General features: G+C 48.1%; 1 protein-coding gene across 1 annotated transcript; it reads left to right on the plus strand.

Annotated features, from left to right (window-relative positions):
• Positions 1-326: 326 nt before the first annotated feature.
• calml4 (calmodulin like 4) lies at positions 327-11,937 on the plus strand. Its single transcript, XM_033050352.1, has 5 exons — positions 327-555; positions 642-672; positions 3,824-3,964; positions 5,311-5,499; positions 10,938-11,937. The coding sequence occupies exons 1-5, from the start codon at positions 553-555 to the stop codon at positions 11,033-11,035; spliced, it is 462 nt and encodes a 153-aa protein (XP_032906243.1). The 5' UTR covers positions 327-552; the 3' UTR covers positions 11,036-11,937.
• Positions 11,938-20,848: the final 8,911 nt, after the last annotated feature.

Below are 20,848 nucleotides of genomic sequence, written 5' to 3' on the forward strand. Positions count from 1 at the left end.
TATGAGAGTGAGCATGAGTGTGAATGTATGAGACTGAGTGTGTGCGTGAGTGTATGAGAGTGAGTGTGAGCGTGAGTGTATGAGAGAGAGTGAGCGTGAGTGTATGAGAGTGTGAGCGTGAGTGTATGAGAGAGAGTGTGAGCGTGAGTGTGAGAGAGAGCGTGAGTGTGAGCGTGAGTGTGTGAGAGAGTGAGTGGGAGAGAGAGCGTGAGTGTGTGAGCGTGAGTGTGTGAGAGAGAGCGTGAGTGTGTGAGAGAGAGCGCGAGTGTGTGAGCGTGAGTGTGAGAGAGAGCGTGAGTTGTGAGTGTGTGAGTGTGAGCGTACATGTCAGATGAACTGACAGCTGGCTGCTGGAATTTGACCGTGTGGGAAGCTTGATCCTGTAACCACAGCGACCAGAGTATTTATTGCAATCCACCCTGTTGATTGGTGGACTTTACACTATAATCAAGAGAGACAGAGGTTACGTTCGGCAGTCCAGGATCACACCGAGAGCAACAAATATTCTGCGAAAAAGTAAAAGAAGAAAGGAGGAAGGAAAGTGAAAAAAACATGGTAAAAAAACCCGGAGAACCTTTGTGGTTTGGAGATAGTTGCTGGCGTTGACACACTTGGCAATAATTGTATCTTCTTTTTAACAGGCTAAGTTTCTTACCCAAGATCAAATCCAAGGTGAGTATAACCATTAATATTATGTTAAGTATTTTTATTGGCTAATTTGTTGAAGTTTATTGGGATTGGCTCCAATTCCAGGGCAGCCATTTACTCTCCACTCTTCTCCTGTACGCAGGTGTCAGTCTGTAAGGCCGCCACTCTCTGGAACACACCTCCACTGGTCACTCCCCTTCACTGCCACCTGAGCAAACCTCCCCTCACTGTGCTGTCAGGCTCTCTCCTTATCCCTTCATTCCTCCTTGTTGCAAATTGCTCCGGGCAATAAGATCAGGCCTGATCTCTCCTTGGCCTCATCTCCACTTCCAGCCCCGACCTCTATAACCCTAGATTCCATTTTAGCTGAAAAATCCCTCTTCTCTTGGCCTGGTAATATATTTGGTGAGTAAAACAGTCCAGAGTAATCTCCTCCAGAGATGCTGCCTGAGTTACTCCAGCACTTTGTGTCTATCTTTGGTATAAAGCAGCATCTGCAGTTCCATTGTGTTTCCAATATATTTAGTGATTTAGCCTTTGCAGGGGTCTGGGATACAGAATCCCCAAGATGTTCGGCACTGAGAAAAAACAACATTTTTCCACCACGCTCTTAAATGGACAAGACACAGAGAGAGTCCCAGAATGTTTACAGCACCAAAGGAGATTATTCAGCCCATCGAGTCCATGCTAGCACTATTTAGAGCAACCTCGAAAGCTCCTCTCCCCGTACGTATAGCTTCGTAAATATATGACCCGCAAACAAACATCAGCTTCAAATAGAACATCGTGCTCCACCTTCATTCTTCCCACAGTGTGAGGGAGGATTCGCTGCCTTATAAACACAACGGCTGCCCCATCCAGCCCTCAGAGGCTGCAGCCATTGACTGATGGTCCTCCCAATACCTATTTGGTGGGCTTCCCTATCCACCACACATTATCCCACAGGAAGCAGACCAGGAATTAAGAGCATGGACTGAGGTTGCCCGGAGTGGGATTCAAACCCTATGGAGCCAGGAATGCTGCGTACCAAACTCTGAAGCTCCAGTTTCCCTCTCCCCTGACTGTCTGAAGAAGGGTCTCGACCCATAGCGTCACCTATTCCTTTACTCCAGAGATGCTGCCAGACTCACTGAGTTACTCCAGCATTTTGTGTCTACCCTCTGAACCATCGGTTATTTGGAAAATTATTCTGTGATGTTCTGGAATGAGCAGAAGGTGGAGAGGAGAAAAACTGCAATAAATTAATTAAACATAATGCACAATATTCCTTTCATTCACATCCAGAGACCGATAAACAATTTAATAGAGACATTTAATCAGGTGAATAGATGCCGTTTTGTAGATTGGTTCATATCAGGTTGCTTCAGGCTGGGCTTTGTTCTACTCTCTGATAACTGTCAGAGATAATTTATAATTTAATTCAGGACACCTGATCCTAGCAGCTGGCCACAGCTTTGAACTCAGAAACAGAGGTCATGGTTGAAGATTGAAATCTTTCGCTTTTTTATTTCAAAAATGAACCTTTCATCACCTCAAAATGGGTCTCCGTTTGATCCTGGGGTCAGTGGACAAGGGGGCTTCAGGGCAGCGGGGACTACAGTAATCTGGCGTCTTGGGCCTGGATGAGACGTGAGGAATCCTAGTCCTTGGCAACAATTGCACAGACCCCGACACTGGTGAACATCAGGGGTGGTCCATATATTTATGAAGCTGCCCACAGCATGGAAACAGGCCCTTCAATCCAACTCGTTCATGCCAACCATGTTATCTGCGCCAATCCCACATCCGCGTCTGTCCCATATCCCTCCAAACCTTTCCTCTCCCACCTACCTGTCCAAGTGTCTTTTAAATGTCATAATTGCAGCCATCCCTACACTTCCCCAGACAGCTCGTTCCATGTACACACCACCCTCTGTGTGAAGAAGATTGGTTAGGATATTTACGAATGACACCAAGATTGGGAGGAAGGCTGTCGAGGTATACAGCGGGATGTAAATCAGCTACAGAAATGGGCGGAGAAATGGCAGATGGAGTTTAGTTCAAGCAAGTGTGAGGTGCTGCACTTTGGGAGGGAAGGTATGCAATAAATGGCATGACCCTCCAGGGCATTGAAGGTCAGGATGTCATGATACAGCTTTATTGGACTTTGTGTTAAGCCCCATTTGGAGCATTGGGGGTAGTTCTGGTCACCTCATTACAGGGAGAATGTGGAGGCTTTGGAAAGGGTGCAGAGGAGGATTACCAGAATGATACCTGGATTAGTGGTTGTTACCTACAGAGCGAGGTTGGACGGACTTAGATTGTTTTCTCTGGGAATACCAGAGGTTGCAGGGAGACCTGGTAGAAGTAGGTAAAATTGAGAGGCATGGATAATGTAGACACTCAGAATCTTTTACCCAAGATAGGAAAATCTAATATTGGAAGGGCATAGCTTTAAAGTGAGAGCGGCAAGGTTTAAAGAAGATTGCAGGGTAATTTTTACACGGAGGGCAGGAGTGCCTGGTATGAGCTGCCAAGGTTGGTAGATGAGGCATATATGATAGTAGCATTTAAGAGGCATTTGGAAAGGCATGTGGATATGTAGGGATGGAAGGATATGGATTATGCACAGGTAGATAAGAGATGGTCCTGGTATTAGGTTCAGCACAGACATTGTGGGCCGAAGGGCCTCTTTTTGTGCTGTACAGTCTAGTTTAGAGATACAGGGTGGAAATACCCCTTTGCCCCACCGAGTCCACCCCGACCAGCGACCCCCCACACATTAACACTATCCTACACTCACCAGGGACAATTTATACATACACCAAGCCAATTAACCGATTTACAAGTACATCTTTGGAGTGTGGGAAGAAACTGAAGATCTTGGAAAAAAACCCATGCGGTCACTGGGAGAATGTACAAACTCCCTACAGACTAGGGTCGGGATCGATCCCGGATCTCCAGCCGCTGCACCACCGTGCCGCCCAACTATGGTCTATGTTTTATAACCCTGGCATATTTGTTCTGCTAATTCCCGTTGACTATTTGGCAGCTCATTGTACACTCCCAGCAAGATGATCATCCTCTCTTTATTTCTGAGCTCCACCCACACAGCTTCACGGGATGAAGGGCGTACAAAGCAGCCCACTCTGATGTGATGGTTTGTGTTGTGACTCGCCACATCTTGTCTCCTCAGAATTCAGAGAGTGCTTCTCCCTGTATGACAAGACTCGGAAAGGCAAGATATCTACTGGCGACCTGATCACAGTGATGCGATGCTTGGGAACCAAGCCAACTCCTGGAGAGGTGGAGAGACACATGCTGCATCATAAAATAGGTATCGGCAACTTCCTCACAAGGGGACCTTTAGTTTAGAGATACTGCGCGGAAACAGGCCCTTTGTCCCACCGAGTCCGCAGCGACCATCGATCCCCGCACACTGACACTACCCTACACACACTGCGGACAATTTACATTTACACCAAGCCAATTAACCTACAAACCTGTATGTATTTGGAGTGTGGGAGGAAACCAAAGATCTTGGCGAAAACCCACGCGGCCATAGGGAGAACGTACAAACTCCGTACAGACAGCACCCGTAGTTGGGATCGAACCCAGGTCTACGGTGCTGTAAGGCAGCAACTCTACCGCTGCACAGCCCTTCTCACAAGTGTACAGTATGGAAAGTGGCCACTCAGCCCAACTGTTTAATCTTTGTGTGATTTTCATGCCTTATTTTGCACTTTCCAAATGGCCTGTCTATCCTCTGTATAGATTAGTGACCTAGATGTGATCCAGGATTTTGGCCACGTCGAGAGGTTTTGTGGGGGTTACCCCAGAACCTGAATTCCTGGCAGCTGAAGGGAGAGGAATGGTCATTTCCTGACACAACGCGGGGAAGAGTGAATGATCAGGAGCAGGAAAGTGCAAAGATGCGGAGCTTGGGAGATGACAGAGAAAGGGAAGGGCAAGGAAGAAGAGATGACAATTTTAGAATAGAAGCCTTGCTTAACCAGGAGCGAGAGACGAAGGGCAAATGAGAATGAGTTTAGGACTTTGCATACGGATAGAACAATGGCTCAGCTGGTGGAGCCACTGCCTCACAGTGCCAGAAAATAGGGTTAAATCCCGACCTCGGATGCTGTCTGTGTGGAGTTCCCACGTTCTCCCCGTGACCACATGGGTTTCCTCCCACATCCCAATGACATGCGAGTTGGTAAGTTAATCAATCATTGTAAATTGCCCCTAGTGTGTAGGCGAGTGGTAGAATCTGGGAGGAGTTGTGAGAGTATGGGGTGAATAAAATCCGTTTATACAGGAATATTGGAACAAATGGGTGGTTGGTGGTCAGCATGGACACAATGGGCCGAAGGGCCTGTTCCTGTGCTGTATCTCTCCATGACTATGAATGGAGAGATTGTAAAACAGATCCTAAAGTGCTACTGCTGATTAGTGGTGAGTAAAGTGGTGGAGTGCAGCTGCCTCCGATCCCCCGGGATGGAGGTAAACAATCGGCTGGGATTCCACTGCACAACAGTAACGCTCGCCCTCTGGGGATGTGTGTGTACGTTCAAGTGGCGAGGAGAGGGGGAATTGTAATGGAAGCCGCATTGGGCTCGGGGGGAGAGGCGAGGGAGTGGCAGAGCTGGTGGAAACCTTCGATCCCTTGCCTTTCCGCACCAGGTAGAAACAGCGAGCTGGATTTCTCAACCTTCCTGAACATCATCCACCGGCAGCAACAGCAGGAGGATCCCGAGAGAGAGATCCGGGAAGCCATGTTGATGGCTGACAAAGAGAAAAGAGGCTTCATAACAGCGACTGAGCTGAGGACCAAGCTGACCCAGATGGGGGAGAAGCTGACCAACAAGGAAGGTGAGGAAACAAGACAAATCATCCCCGAGCTCCGAAAGGGGAGGTTTGCATTTATATATCATCTTCTACAAGCTCAAGATGTTCCAAAGTCTTTTATCACCAACATGACCAGCAGCTACATGGCCGTCTGAAGGGGGGTGCGTTGGGTGCGACCGCATCCCCCTTTTTCCCCCCTAAGAAAAAATCACCAAAAAAAAACAGTTCTCTGTTCTCCCGTCGCCGGGCAAGAGTGGCTGAATCTGAACCCAACGGCTGTAACCCCAACACCAGACGCCGCTGCGGCGGAGCCCGCTCGCCTCGCCTTCCACCGCCGCTGGAAGCCATCTTCCCCCCACACCACCTACGCTGACCCCCGCTGGGCCCACGCCATCCCCGCTGGGCCCACGCCACCCCCGCTGGGCTCATGCCACCCCCGCTGGGCCCACGCCACCCCCGCTGGGCCCACGCCACCCCCGCTGGGCTCATGCCACCCCCGCTGGGCCCACGCCACCCCTGCTGACCTCCGCTGGGTCCACACCACCCTCGCTGACCCCCGCTGGGCCCACGCCACCCCCGCTGGGTCCACGCCACCCCCGCTGGGTCCACGCCACCCCCGCTGGGCCCACGCCACCTCCGCTGACCCTCGCTGGGTCCACGCCACCCTCACTGGGCCCACGGCACCCCCACGTGCCCCCGCCACCCCCGCTGGGCCCCCTCCACCTTCATCTTCGCTCCCCCCCCACAAGAAAGAGGGGGGATGTGAGGGGGGGAGGGGGAGAGAGAGAGGAGAAGGGAGGGGAGAGAGAGATGGGGAGGGGAGAGGGAAAGGGGGATTATCTTTAGTGAGATTGCAAAATTAAGGTAGGTTTCAGAGCTATTATATTTTCTCCTCCATATGAATAATATTAAACAATATCAAATAATATCAAACAATTGGAACTGCTTTCTTTTCCTTGATAACAATACTGAAAAATATGAAATAGTTTGTGACATAAATACACATTTTAATGGGATCATTCTATACAGATGTAACATTTCAATTTCTAGATCGGGGGGAGGGGGTGTGGGGGGTTGGGGGCAAATATGCGTCAAGCCTGATAGCCTAATCGTTAAAGAGTTAAAAGATAGTCTAATCGATAAAGAGCTGAGAAGAGGAATCAGAGCGGCCAAGGAAAGGTACTCTGAGAAGTTCTCAGCTAGTGACTCTTCTTCAGTTTGGAAGGGCATGCAAGAAATCACCAGCTATAAGAGGAAAGCCCCCCGCTCTTTGGACAACCGTCAGCTGATGAACGACCTGAATGAGTTTTACTGCAGGCTTGAAAATCAGAAACGTAACCCTGGTACCCCCTCCCCAACAAACACAGCCAGACCCCAGTCTGCAAAGAATGGACCCTGCCCATTCACCACTTCACACCTACTTAAGGCAAGACTCCAGTATGAAAAGAGTGGATCCTTTGCAACCCCACCGAACACTTCACACCTACTCACAGCCTGACCTCAGTCTGCAAAGACTAGGCCCTTCTACACCCATCCCATTCCAATCACCGCTTCACACCCAATTACTCATTTTTAACCAGCCCCTGCCTGCTTCAAAGTACTCTGAGAAGTACTCACAAGAGTCTGAAGAAGGGTTTCGGCCCGAAACGTCGCCTATTTCCTTCGCTCCATAGATGCTGCTGCACCCGCTGAGTTTCCCCAGCAATTTTGTGTACCTGCTTCAAAGTACTATTGTCCCTGTACCCAAAAACATAAGGATTACTGATTTTAATGACTACAGGCATGACTACAGGCTTGACCTCTGTAGTCATGAAGACCGTTGAAAGGCTTGTGCTGGCCAAGCTGAAAAATGTCACAATCCCTCTGCTGGACCCTCTGCATTTTGCATATCGGGCCAATAGATCTGTGGATGATGCAGTCAATCTGGGCCTGCACTTCATGCTCCAGCACCTAGACCGCCAGGGAACCTATGCGAGGATTTTGTTTTATTGATTTTAGCTTTGCATTCAACACCATTGTGCCAGAGCTACTACGCTCCAAACTTTCTGAGTTGACTGTGCCTGAACCCCTCTGTCGGTGGATCACCAGCTTTCTGACAGACAGGAAGCAGCATGTGAGGCGGGAAAGCATATCTCGGACCCGCAAACGCTCAGCATAGGAGCACCGCATGATGCTCTCCCCTCCCCTCTACTCTCGCCACACCAATGACTGCACCTCCACAGACACCTCTGTCAAGCTTCTCAAGTTTGCGGATGACACAACCCTGATTGGACTGATCCAGGATGGGGATCTCTGTACTCTTTTCAGTTTGACATCTTTCCTATAACATGGTGCCCAGAACTGAACACAATATTCTAAATGCGGTCTCATCAAAGTCTTATACAACTGCAACATGACCTCACAACTTCTATACTCAATACTCTGACTGATGAAGGCCAAAGTGCCAAAATACTTTTTGATCACCTGATATACCTGCGACACGACCTTCAAGGAACCATGCAGCCATCAACCATTCCTCTGCCCACCTGGCTAATTGATCCAGATCCTGCTGCAATATTTCACAACCATCTTCACTATCTGCAAAACCACTAACTTCTGTATCATCAGCAAACTTGCTAATCTTGCCCTGTTCTGTGACGTTTCACAGAGTGCTGGAGTAACTCAGCGGGTCAGGCTGAGTATAGAAGTTGGGAGGTCATGTTGCAGTTGTATAAGAAGTTGGTGAGGCCGCATTCAGAGTATTGTGTCCAGTTCTGGGCACCATGTTATAGGAAAGATGTCATCAAACTGGAAAGGCCACAGTGAAGATTTATGAGGATGTTGCCAGGACTAGAGAGCCAGAGCTATAGGGAGAGGTTGAGTAGGCTGGGACTCTATTTCATGGAGCACAGGAGGATGAGGCATGATCTAATAGAGGTGTATAAAATCATGATTTGAATAGATATGGTTGAGTCTTTTGCCGAGTAAGTGAATCGAGGAGCAGAGGACATAAGTTTAAGGTGAAGGGCAAAAGATTTAATAGGAATCTGTGGGGTATGTTTTTCACACAAAGGGTGGTAGGTGTATGGAACAAGCTGCCAGAGGAGGTAGTTGAGGCAGGGACTATCGCAACATTTAAGAAACAGTTAGACAGGTACATGGATAGGACAGGTTCGGAGGGATATGGATCAAACGTGGGCAGGTGGGACTAGTGCAGATGGGACATGCTGGGCCGAAGGGCCTGTTTCCACACTGTATCACTCTATGACTATCTTTCCCTCTCAAACCCATTCTCCTGCCTTCTACCCATTACCTCTGACACCCGTATCAATCAAGAATCTATCAATCTCCTCCTGAAAAATGTCCATTGACTTGACCTCCACAGCTGTCTGTGGCAATGAATTCCACAGTTCACCACCCTCTGACTTAAGAAATTCCTGCTCATCTCCTTCCTAAAGGAATGTCTTTTAATTCTGAGGCTGTGGCCAATCGTCCTAGACTCTCCCACTAGTGGAAACATCCTCTCCAAATCTACTCCATCCAGGTTTTTACCAGGCTGGGACAGACGGCAACAGCTTCACACCGTGTCCCAAAGCTTGTGTCCTGTCCTGCATCACCCAAGGCAGCAGAGATGTTATAGGAGAGGGCAATCACCGTAACAAAGTAGCTCACGATGGTTTGGGTAACATTCAGGAATGTCTATGCATGCCACATCATGAATATTACTGAAGAACGGTCTTGACCCCAAAAAATATAATCTCAAGAGATGCTGCCTGACCCACTGAATTACTCCAGCACTCTGTGACATGTCACCTATCCATGTTCTCCACAGATGCTGCCTGACTCGCTGAGTTACTCCAGCACTCTGTGAAACGTCGCCTATTCATATTCTCCGCAGATGCTGCCTGACCCACTGAGTTACTCCAGCACTTTGTGACTATTTTCCCTTCACCCATCTGCCCAAGCCCACTCTCCCCCCTCCTTTCTTATGTTCCTTTCCACCCATAAACCTCTCTCTCTGCCTTTACATTTCACTCCTCTTTCAAATCTGCTCTACGTATCTACATGCATTTTTCTTCTTCACTTTTTAGTCATAGAATGATGCAGTGTGGAAACAGGCCCTTCAGCCCAACTTGCCCACACCGACCAACATGTCCCATCTAAACTAGTCCCACTCACACGCGTCTGGCCCATATCGATCTAAATCTGTCCTATCCATGTACGTGTCCAAATGTCTCTTAAACATAGTCCCAGCCTTAACTACCTCCTCTGGCAGCTCATTACATAGACCCAGCACCCTTTGTGTGAAAAAGCTACCTCTCGGGTTCCTGTTAATTTCTGAAATATTGGTCATAAATTTGGTGCAAAAATGCTCCAGAATAAGGCTCAGAATGCATCAGAGAGCATCTAAAACCCCTGGCATCGAGGGACTTCACACTTCACGCACATTATTTCACATTAAGTTTTTTGTAATCCTGTCATGCCACCCTTTTTGAAAAGCTTCGTACGGGCCTGAGCTCGTCCACTGTAGAAATGACAGGATCATCATTGTTGGAGTGTAGGGAATGGGGCAAGATCCCACAATGGGGATGATCAGCCATGATCACATTGAATGGCGGTGCTGGCTCGAAGGGCCAAATGGCCTACTTCTGCACCTATTGTCTATAGTCTATAAGATCCCACAAACAGCAATGAAGTGGATGGTGAGATTATAGGCTGCTATTATTGGCTACAAGATTATTACCTGTAAGTATTGGTTAATGTCAGAACACAGGGAGAGCTTGTTGGCTTTTCTTCTCTCACCAGAGGGAGACTCCAGGGTTGAATTTCTCATCAGAATCATAGCACGTCATCCTTCAGTACCATGCTCGGGCTACAGATTGGATCGCACGCTCGTGTCTATGGAGTGGGAATGAATCCCCGGCGATCCAGGCCAGAATGCAACCACAGGGCCATGACTGAAGGCCTCCCCGCTCTCGAGCTCTCCAGTGTTGGTTCCACACAGCCAGGAGCCACCAGGCCCCATGTCCCACCTCATGCTGGAACCATGATGATTTAGGTGAAGGGCAGGGCCAACAAGGGGCCACATCGGATACATCCCAAGAAGAAGGAGCAGGTGGACGTTAGGACGGGCAGACACAAAAGGCTGGAGTAACTCAACAGGTCAGGAAGCATCGCTGTAGAAAAGGAATAAGTGACATTTCCGATCGAGCTCCTCGACAAGGTTAAGACGGAGGTGGGAATGAGGCAGTGGGATTAAGAGGGTCCTTTAAGAGGTTTTTAGATAGGCACATGGATAAGCAGAGAATGGATCAAGTGCAGGCAGATGAGGTTAGTTTATCTTGGCAGCATGTTCTGCACAGACATTGTAGGGTGAATGGCGTCTTCCTGATCTGTACTGTTCTATGTTCTATGTCTTAGATACATTTATAGCAGCTGAGAAATATCTGTGCTGAACTAAACTTTGCGCCTCGATCTTACAGTGGATGAGCTGCTACGACAAGCCAATATCTCCCCGAATGGAATCGTGAAATACGAGGACTTCATCCGGACTATCCTCCTGCCACCTGCGGACTACTGAGCTTCCTCAGAATCCAGCTCCAGCTCCTCACCTTCTCACCTGTCCGTCAATCTGCTGCCTGGTTGGACATCAGCTTCTTCTACAAGATGAGAACATCTTATGAGGAGGACCACCCAAGAAGAATGCTCTCTGTCCACCCCATCACAATGCCCAACTCTCTGGGTGAACGTCACGCCTCGCTGTTCCCTGACCCACACAAGTAGCGCCCATGTTTCATGTGAGGACCTTCCTTGCGTTAATCCTCAGTCTACCCTCACCAATTGAATTTCTCCTCTAGACAGGGTTTAGTGTAAAGTCACAGCTCCAGACATTACTTTCTCTCGCTGTAAATATCTCTGGCACTCTTGATTTCCACCATTGAGTTTGAGTTTAGTTTATTGTCACGTGCACTGAGCGAGGTACAGTGAAAAGCTTTTGTTGCACCCTAACCAGTCAGCCGCAAGACAAGACATGATTACAAAAGCGCATAAGTTTAAATGTTTCCAGCAATTTTCTATCAATGCACCACAAACAATGGTAAAACACCAAGAGTCACCTCAAAGGAACATTCTCAAATAAAGTCTTCCCCCAAGTTGCTGTGGATGTTACGTGACATAAGTTAGGAGAAGGAGGTTTCAAACAATGTGTTCAAGAGAGAGGTTGAAAGGATGATGGAGTCAGAGTCATACAGCACGGAAACAGGCCATCCGGCCCAACTAGTCCACGCTAACGAGATGCTCGTCCCATTTGCCTGCAATTGGCCCATATCCAACTAAGGGGTGAGGGAGGGATTTCGAAGCGAAGGACCTTGTTAGCTGAAGGCACGGCTACCACATGGAATGTTATCACACAGAAACTCTCAATTCAACCCAACCGACCCCTGTGCGATCATCTGCAGGAAGAGATTAGTTTAGATCGGCATGCTCGGCACGGTAATTGCGGGCCGAATGGCCTGTTTCTGTGCTGTACAAGGGGGGGGGGGGCGAGGGGGGGGGAGACTGAACCCAGGGGGGGATGTAAAAGCAAGAATTGGGAATTTAGTTGAATCTAAACTGCCATGAGGTTTTTTTTTACATTCTCATAACTCACAACCCCATCCAATTTTGTGTTGTCAGCAGGTTTACAAATATTACATTCTGTTCCCTCATATAGACATTGCTGTAAACTGTAGATAGTTGAGGCCCAGCGCTGATTCTTGTAATAATCCATACATTTCCCCTTCATCCATTCTACCAGTTACATCAGCAAAAACTTATTTTTGCACCTATTTTATCTGTACTTTCTCTGGAACTGTAACACTATATTCTGCACTCTGGTATATTTCTCTTTACACTACCCGTTGTACTTGTGTAAGGAAGATAGGCACAAAATGCTGGAGTAACTCAGCGGGACAGGCGGCATCGCCGGAGAGAAGGAATGGGTGACGTTTCGGGTCGAGATCCTTTGATGTAAACCAGCTTCTGCTGTTCCTTTCCTACATGACTAGTTTCACTGTCCTTCTGATTAATTTTACTGATTGCATGCCTCCATCTCACCTTCCCCTCAGCTGACAATTAACCATTCTACATTTTCTGATCATCGTCTGCTTTGATCTGGGGTTTTCACACCTTACCCTTCATATCTCTAGACTCCCTCTCCCCCGATTCTCAGCCTGAAGAAGGGTCCCGACCCAAAACGTCACCCATTCCTTTTGTCCAGAGATGCTGCCCGTCCCGCTGAGTTACTCCAGCATTTTGTGTCTATCTACTTGTGTCAGGGCTTGAATGTATTCATGTTTAGTAAGATTTGACTGTGTCTCAATACATGTGACAATAATAAACCGATACAAAACACTCCGGTAGGTTTGTCAAACATCATTGCCTTTCCATAAATCCATGCTGATTTTGTCCCATCCCATTGATCCAGTAACCACCTGGTTTAAGACAAATTGTAGCTTTTACTAATGTGAAGTTAACTTGGCCATAATTCACTGTTCTCTCTCCCCCTCCTTTTATAGCAAAGTTACATTCACCACTCTCCAATCCACAGAAACCTTAAGGGCCTGTCCCACTTTCACGACCTAATTCACGACCTTTTTTAAATCGTGGACATTTTTCATCATGCTCGAAAAACGTCCCGACCTACTTGATGCCACGAGTACCTACGACTAGCATCACGACCTGCTACGACCAACCTACGACCTCGTGACGACCATGCTGCGAGCATGAGTCAAGGACAAACTCGGCAGAGGTCGTGAATTAGGTGGTGAAAGTGAGACAGGCCCTTTACCCTGTCCCACTGTACGAGTTCTTTCCAAGAGTTCTCCCGAGTTTGCCCTGATTCGGAGATTTATGGTAATGGCCGCTCGTCAGTACTCGGGGCTCTCGTGGACATTTTTCATCATGTTGAAAAATCTTCACGAGTCTTCCCGTGCTTACCTGCCGTTAGCGAATCCTCCCGAGTGCCTGCCGTTAGCGCTAAGAGACGTCCCCGAGCTCCGACGTACCCGCTACGTTCATTCTCCGTGCTTACCACGAGTTTGATTTTTTATAAACTCGGGAGAGCTCTTGGAATGAACTCGTACAGTGGGACAGGGCTATTAGATAACAACCAGTATCCCTGCGACTACTTCTTTATATCCTCTGGAATTAAAGATATCAAGGCCTGGGGATACGAGGACTTCGCCCCGATTAATGTCTCCAGCCCTGCTTTTTAAGATTAATCCCTCTAATTATTTTAATTGATTACACATTTGATTCCCGCATATTCCTGATTTATTTACACTCTCTTCCCCAAAGTTTGATCACTTCCCCGTTACAATTTGTGTTTCTGACATTTGTCCTCCGCAAGCTTTTTTATATTTGATTGCAAGAAGTAATGAGTTTTTCCCATCTTTTCACTGTCTGCCGTCGGGATTCACGGACTCGGGATGGCCCCGTGTTCCCCGACAGAGACGTGTCGAGAAACTCCGCTGGGTAACTCACAAGATACTGACTGCAAAGTCAGAGCAGTCGTGTCAGGTCAAAAGCCATTCACACAAGGCAGCCTTTCACACAGGCCTTGACCGTCTGCACGCACAGACCCCGACTGCACAACAGCTCTTTGTTCTCCTCAGCTTCCCAACATTTCCCAGGGTTCTGGGGCCAAGCTTTTGGCCTTCCTGGGATTTAGCAGTGTGGTTCAAAAGATGTGGGGGAGGGGGCGGATTGGGCCACATTCCTGCTACCTTCCTCCTCATCTGTGCCCTGGTACAATCAGCAAAATCACTGCCACAAGGACAGGAGAGATGAATTTCCTCCAATGAACACTGCAGCACAGAGAAGGCCCATTCGGCCCATCTTACCTATGCTAGGCCTCGATAGCACCGTTTATTTGCTCAGGAAAGCGGGAATCACGGGTAATGCCTGCATTTGTTGCCCTTAGTTGTTAACTGCGGCACTGTGGCGCAGCAGTAGAGTTGCTGCCTTGCAGCTTCAAAGTCCCTGGTTCGATCCTGATCATAGATGCTGTCTGTACGTTCTCCCTGCGAACACGTGTGTTTTCTCCTGGTGCTCCGGTTTCCTCCCACATTCCAAAGACGTATTATAGGCTTGTAAGTTAATCGGCTGCAAGAAAACATTGTAAAATTGTCCCTAGTGCGTAGTATAGTGCTCGTGTACGGGAGTGATCACTGGGCTCGATGGGCAGAAGGGCCTGTTTCCACACTGTATGTCTGAAGTCTAAAATGTAAACACATCCTGAGGGCATTTTAGAGTAAGATGGATCCAGGGTCACATATAAACCAAACTGGACAATATCCTTCCCTAAAGACATGATTGAACTGGGTGGCTTTTGAAATGACAATCTGGGAGTTTGCAGTTGTCATTACTGATACAAGCTTCATTCTAGAGTTAACAGTTCCATTCAAACACTCCTCCAGTCATCCTGGCTATTGTTTACCTCCAGCACACGTGGAGGGCCGAGGTCTGAGAGGAAGACCCCCTTCCTTGAGGTGTCCTCACAAGCAGATAGAGTCTGGAGTTTGCTGCCGGGCTGACGAAGGGAGATCCCAGCAAGGGGGGTCCACACTCCACCCATCTGCCAATCAACGTCCCCTAGTCACCCATAGCTTGCCAGACTTTACGCTCCCACTCCATACACAGCCAGTTTGAAAAAAGCCCCCGACTTAAAACATCGTCTTCCATTCCTTCCACAGATGCTGCCAGCCCCGCTGAGTTCCACCAGCACTTTGCTGTTTGCTCATGATTCCAGCATCTGTAGTCTTTTGTGTCTCCAAGGGATAGACTATGGTGTAAGTGATAGGATACAAGGCTAGGGAATATGGAGTGCAGAATATATAGAATGAACTATTTGCAAAATTATAATATTCTAACAGACCCATGGATTCAGTGGTGCATCTGGCATCGCTAGCATCGAGTGCCCAGAGACTGGGTTCTTGGGAGTGTAGGTAATACAAATGACCACTGGGTGGCAGACCTACTTAGGCTCAGAGGATGAGTAGTCTAGTCGTGTGAGATGTCCAACCTCTCTCACTCGTTCACTCTCTCCCTTCACCTCCTGCCTCTGGCTTTTGTTTCCGATTCACCATGAAAGGAAAACAATGATTGTAAAAAATCAAAGGTGCTAGTCGGGCTTCAGTTTCAGGGGAAATTGGAAAAAATAGACTTTCAGTGAACTACCAATAGACAAGGGCTGAATGCTTTCCGAGAAGGCGACAAGATTGTGTCTGTGTCTGTGTCTGTGTGCGAGAGAGTGTCTGTGTATGTGAGAGGGGGCTGTATGTGACGGCTGATGGAGTGAAAGGTGAAGACTAGGGAGACATTAAAGTGACTTTAGACTGGGACTAAGAATGAATGGTCTTTAATCACACTGTATGGAACGTCATGATTCATTTTAGTTTGGACATACAACATGGAAACAGGCCCTTCGGCCCACCGATTGATCACCCATCCACACACTGGTTCCATGTTCTCCCACTTTCTCATCCCTTCCCTGCACACTGGGAGTAATTTGGAACTTGGGGCTTGTCTTTGAATCATTGAACGATACTGCGTGGAAACAGGTCCTTCTGGCCCTGGACTTGAACCTGGAGGAGTAGCGGGTGGGTGGGTGTGGGGGTGGCATCCAGAGTCTCTGTTGGCATCACCAAGGGGCAACCGACGTCGGGCATTAATGAAAGCCAGCTGTCAGAGCCGGGTAAACATTACAGATGGCAGCCCATTTTTAGAAGGAGATCCCCAAGCAACACTTACCTTGTTGGTGTCACCAAAATGTATGTAGCTGGTTCTGCATGCCATGGAATCTGTGCATAGATTGGCTTCTGCATTTGCCTACAAAATAAGCACAATGCCCATCAAGTAAAAGTGGAAAAAAATAACTGTATTGAACATGCTAAAACGATTGGATAAATATGATTTAGAGGATAGAAGTGGGATGAAAGACATGACCTTGTAATGCATCAGACAATGAGCTGCAACCATAAAGCCAAGTCCTGTTGCACATGTTACCAACTCCCATCACATGGACCTTGGTAGTCGATGGGGCTGGGAACCTGCCCAAAGGCTCAGCAGACAGCGGGAGGGAGCAGGAGACGTCGAACACGAGGAGCAAGAACCAGTAGGAGGGTGAATCGGGCTAATGCCTCCAGCACCTTCAAGGTCGGCTCCAGGATTCACCCTCCAGGGACACAAAGTTAGCCGGATGAGGAGGAGAGGAGAAGGATATTGGTTTGTGGGAACTGCTCCACAACATCGACCGTACTTTGGACTTTGAATAATGGCGCCAATAGTGGCAGCACCCGCATGTGTAATATTTGCAAAAAGAATTTCACTGTGCAGTTGCATAAGTGACAAATAACGCACCAATGACTATTCTGCAGGGACCGCCTGAGGGATGGATTTAAATTTCCAGTTTGAAATGCTGAGCACACCTGGTGCAGGGCACCTGGCCACAGACAGCTGCAGCAGAATCCTGTGGTTTCATTCACCTTTAGGCCTGAGCTACACTTTGACCTGAGATGGCTGTGCGGCTGAAGCACCATGGAGGGAAACGGCCATTCACGAGGGACTTCTACCTGCAGTCGGTGTAACCCGCATGGAGAAAGATCTGCAATCTGGGAGGTGCCAGCGACACATGTCTAGGGAGCAGAGGGGACCCTTGCCAAGCGGAGGCCACACTCTGACACAGCCACCAGCCTCAGGTTCCAGCCCCCCCTCTCCCCACTGCTTACACACTGACTTACAACCACCTTAGTTTAGTTTAGAGATACAGCGTGGAAACTGGTCCTTTGGCCCTGCGAGAGTGCGAGTCCACACCGACCAGCGATCACGCCGTATGCCAACACTATCCTACACAATAGGGACAATTTACAATTTTTGCCTAAGCAAAATTGGCCTACAAACCTGCACATCTTTGGAGTGTGGGAGGAAACCGGAACACCCAGAGAAAACCCACGCGGTCAAGGGGAGAACGTATGGAACCCGTACAGACAACACCCGTAGTCAGGATCGAACCCGGGTCTCAGGCGCCGTAAGGCTGCAACTCTACTGCTGCGCCACTGTATTCTCAAAGTAATTTCTGTCCTTAGATTGAATGAAATTGAACAGAAACTGCTGCTGGACAATATTAATGGATCATTGACCTCTCACAGAGTGACAGAGGCAACATCGGAGGGAGCAGAACGAGAGGGAGAGGCCGCTGTAGGGGTATGGACCAGGCGAGGGGGGGGGGGGGGGGGTTGGGGGCTGCCCTGTTGCTTTGTTCACTCAGATTTTATTTCATTTTCCTATTGCTCTGCGTTTTCACAAACTGCATTGTTGTGAGGAGCTGATCCTACTGAGGACAAAGATCAGATCAGCAAAGCTGCTCCACCTTGGTGCTCACAGTGAGATACGGCCCAATTAATGGTGAGTGCTTCACACTCTGCTCTTGGTCTGGGCTTAGATCCGGCCATCTGATTGCATTTCACTGCCAGCAGATACTGAGCAACCGCTGACCCATCTCTTGTCATTTATTATTTATGGTAAGGAAATGATGCAGCAGGGATTATTATAGTCAGTGTGGAGAGTGAGTGTGGGGGGATGGGGAAATATGAGCAAGGACAAGATTGAAAACAGGAGGCAGGAAGAGATACATGGCCTGCTAGTCGTTTTTGTGGGAAGGAACTGCAGATGCTGGTTTATACCAAAATACTGGAGTAACTCAGCGGGTCAAGTGTATCTCTAGAAAAAAACGAATAGGTAACGTTCCCCATTGTGTCTTCACCTTTCCTTGATATTTGTTGCAGTTTTGATACGATATTTTCATATCTTTTATTCATTTGTTCTTTGTATCTTTTCATACCTCTAGTTTTCCGCTCCCCTGACTCTCAGTCTGAACAAATCCCAAAATATCAGCCATTCCTTTTCGACAAAGTTGCCGACTGACCCGCTTATTTCCTCCAGCATTTGTGGTCCCTCTTCTGCCAGTTGTTTGACCGCTTATAAGCATCCTCACCACCCATCAAGTCTACTCTGCCATTCAATCACGGCTGATCTATCTCTCCTTCCTGACCCCTTTCTCTTGCCTTCTCCCCATAACCCCTGACACTGGTACTAATCAAGAATCTATCTATCTCTGCCTTAAATATATCCACTATCTTGGTCTACACAGCCGTCTGTGGCAAAGAATTCCACAGATTCACCACCCTCTGACGAAATAAATTCCTTCTCATCTTCCTAAAAGAACATTCTTTAATAACACTGGGAATTGGAGGCACAAACAGGATTAAAATAAATCGCAGCAGGGACATCCATTCCACAGGTCTATGGTTAAAGACATGGTAGGCACAAGGACCTGAAGATTTAGTTTAGTTTAGAGATATAGCAAGGAAACAGGTCTAGGCAGCCTTCTCGTAAAAACCACTTCATCTCCAAAGTCTCCACATCTTTCCTGTAATGGGGCGAACAGAATGCATGCAATATTCCAAATGTGGCCTAACCGAAGTCCTGACTCTGTGACACCAAAGTGGCACTGTGACTATCTGACTCGTATTCAATGCCCCTAGCAATGAAGGCAAACTTCCCATATTCCTTTGATAGCCACACTTATCTACTTATGCTGCCACCTTCAGTGAGCTATGAACTTAGACTGCAGATACCTCTGCACATCAATGCTGTTAACGGGCTTGCCATTAACAATACGCCCTTTCCCTACATTCAACTCACACTTGCTCGGGTTAAGCCCGTAATGATACGGTAAATTGGATAGAATTTTTTTGACAGTTTACCCAACCAGTTGGATAGGTCTGTTTGCTTTTTAAAGACAAGAGATTACAGGTGTTTAAATCGGCAGCGACGAACAATCTGCTGGAGGAACTCAGCGAGCCGAGCACCATCTGTGGGGAGGAACTGTCGATGTTTCAGGTCAAACCCCTGCAGTATTGGATCTCAACCTGAAGCATCGACTGTTGCTTTCAACCTCCCCAAGCACAATGCTTGGACCTGCTCAATTCCTCCAGCAGGTTGATTGTGGCTCAGTTTGCTTTCTAATTAGCAGCGTGAGGGTTGTGGCAGGAATTCAATGGAGAGGGTGCGCGAGAGGGCCATACAATGAAGCCTCCTGAATGTAATTGAACCCAAGTTTGGATTAGAACTGAGAATGCTCAAAACACTCAGCAGGTTGGGCAACATCTGTAGCGTGAGAAACAGAGTTAGAGTTTCACTTGGGAAACCTTCCATCAGATCCTGATGTTGATACTGTGTGTGCTATACAATATCTCTGGGATGCTAAATGGAGCATCTATGGACTGGGTTACAAAGGCACAAAGATGGAACCAAAATCTTAGCTAAAGATACCCAGTTCCAGAAAAAGTCAGAATAACGTCTGAAGAAGGGATCTGACCATCCAGGTTCGGAGATGCTGCCTGAACCACTCAGTTGCTCCTGCACTTTGTGTCTACCTGTTGGAATAACTTAGCGGGTCAGATAGCGTCTTTGGAGAATATGGATAGGTGGTTTCAGTACCTGAAGGAGTATCCCGATCCAAAATGTCATCCATCCTTGTTCTCCAGAGTTGCTGCCTGACCCGCTGAGTTACTCCAGCACTTTGTCTTTTTTTGTAAACCATCATCTGCAGTTCCTTGCTTCTACTTTGATATGAGTTTTAAGTTGAGCTATAAAGGGGGAGAGGTAGAGGGTTGTAGGGGAATTGTCAGGAGGGACCAAGCAGCTGAAGGCATTGTTGTAACACCACACATGAGCATAAACTGTGCTGGGTCTCTGCCACTCTACACTCGCAGGAAGAGCGGCACAGTGCAGCCTCTTAAGGGCCTGTCGCACTTTCACAAACTAATTCATGACCTCTGCCGAGTTTGCCCTCGACTCATACTTGTAGCATGGTCGTCACGAGGTCGTAGGAGATTGTAGGTAGGTCGTGATGCTAGTCGTAGGTACTCGTGGCATCAAGTAGGTCGGGGCGTTTTTCTAGCCTGATGAAAAATGTCCACGAGTAAAAAAGGTCGTGAATTAGGTCGTGAAAGTGGGACAGGCCCTTTGCAGCGCCGGGGACCTGGGTTCGTTTCTGACTACGGGTGCTGTCTGTACGGAGTTTGCACATTCTCCCCGTGACTGCGTGGGTTTTCTCCGGGTGCTCCGGTTTCCACCGACATTCTGTGATGTCGGTGGAAATTGGCTTCTGTAAGTTATTTTTCATGTGCAGGATAGAACTAGTGTACGGGTGACCACTCAATGGCGTGGACTCAGTGACCCCCACGCTGTATCTCTGAACTGAGCTCAACTGTACAGACACAGTTCCACAAGATGTTCACTACCTCTCCAGCATGGCCCATTTGCCTTGAGGCCTGACGCTAGCACCAGC

The sequence above is a fragment of the Amblyraja radiata genome, chromosome 34 (assembly GCF_010909765.2).
Source record: "Amblyraja radiata isolate CabotCenter1 chromosome 34, sAmbRad1.1.pri, whole genome shotgun sequence".
Classification (NCBI taxonomy): Eukaryota; Metazoa; Chordata; class Chondrichthyes; order Rajiformes; family Rajidae; genus Amblyraja; species Amblyraja radiata.

What these genes read in the sequence shown, in the direction of transcription:
- calml4 (XM_033050352.1), top strand. An exon ending in TACCCAAGATCAAATCCAAG is followed by an intron (nt 673 to 3,823) that starts GTGAGTATAACC and finishes TTGTCTCCTCAG; the next exon opens with AATTCAGAGAGTGCTTCTCC. An exon ending in GAAGCTGACCAACAAGGAAG is followed by an intron (nt 5,500 to 10,937) that starts GTGAGGAAACAA and finishes TCGATCTTACAG; the next exon opens with TGGATGAGCTGCTACGACAA.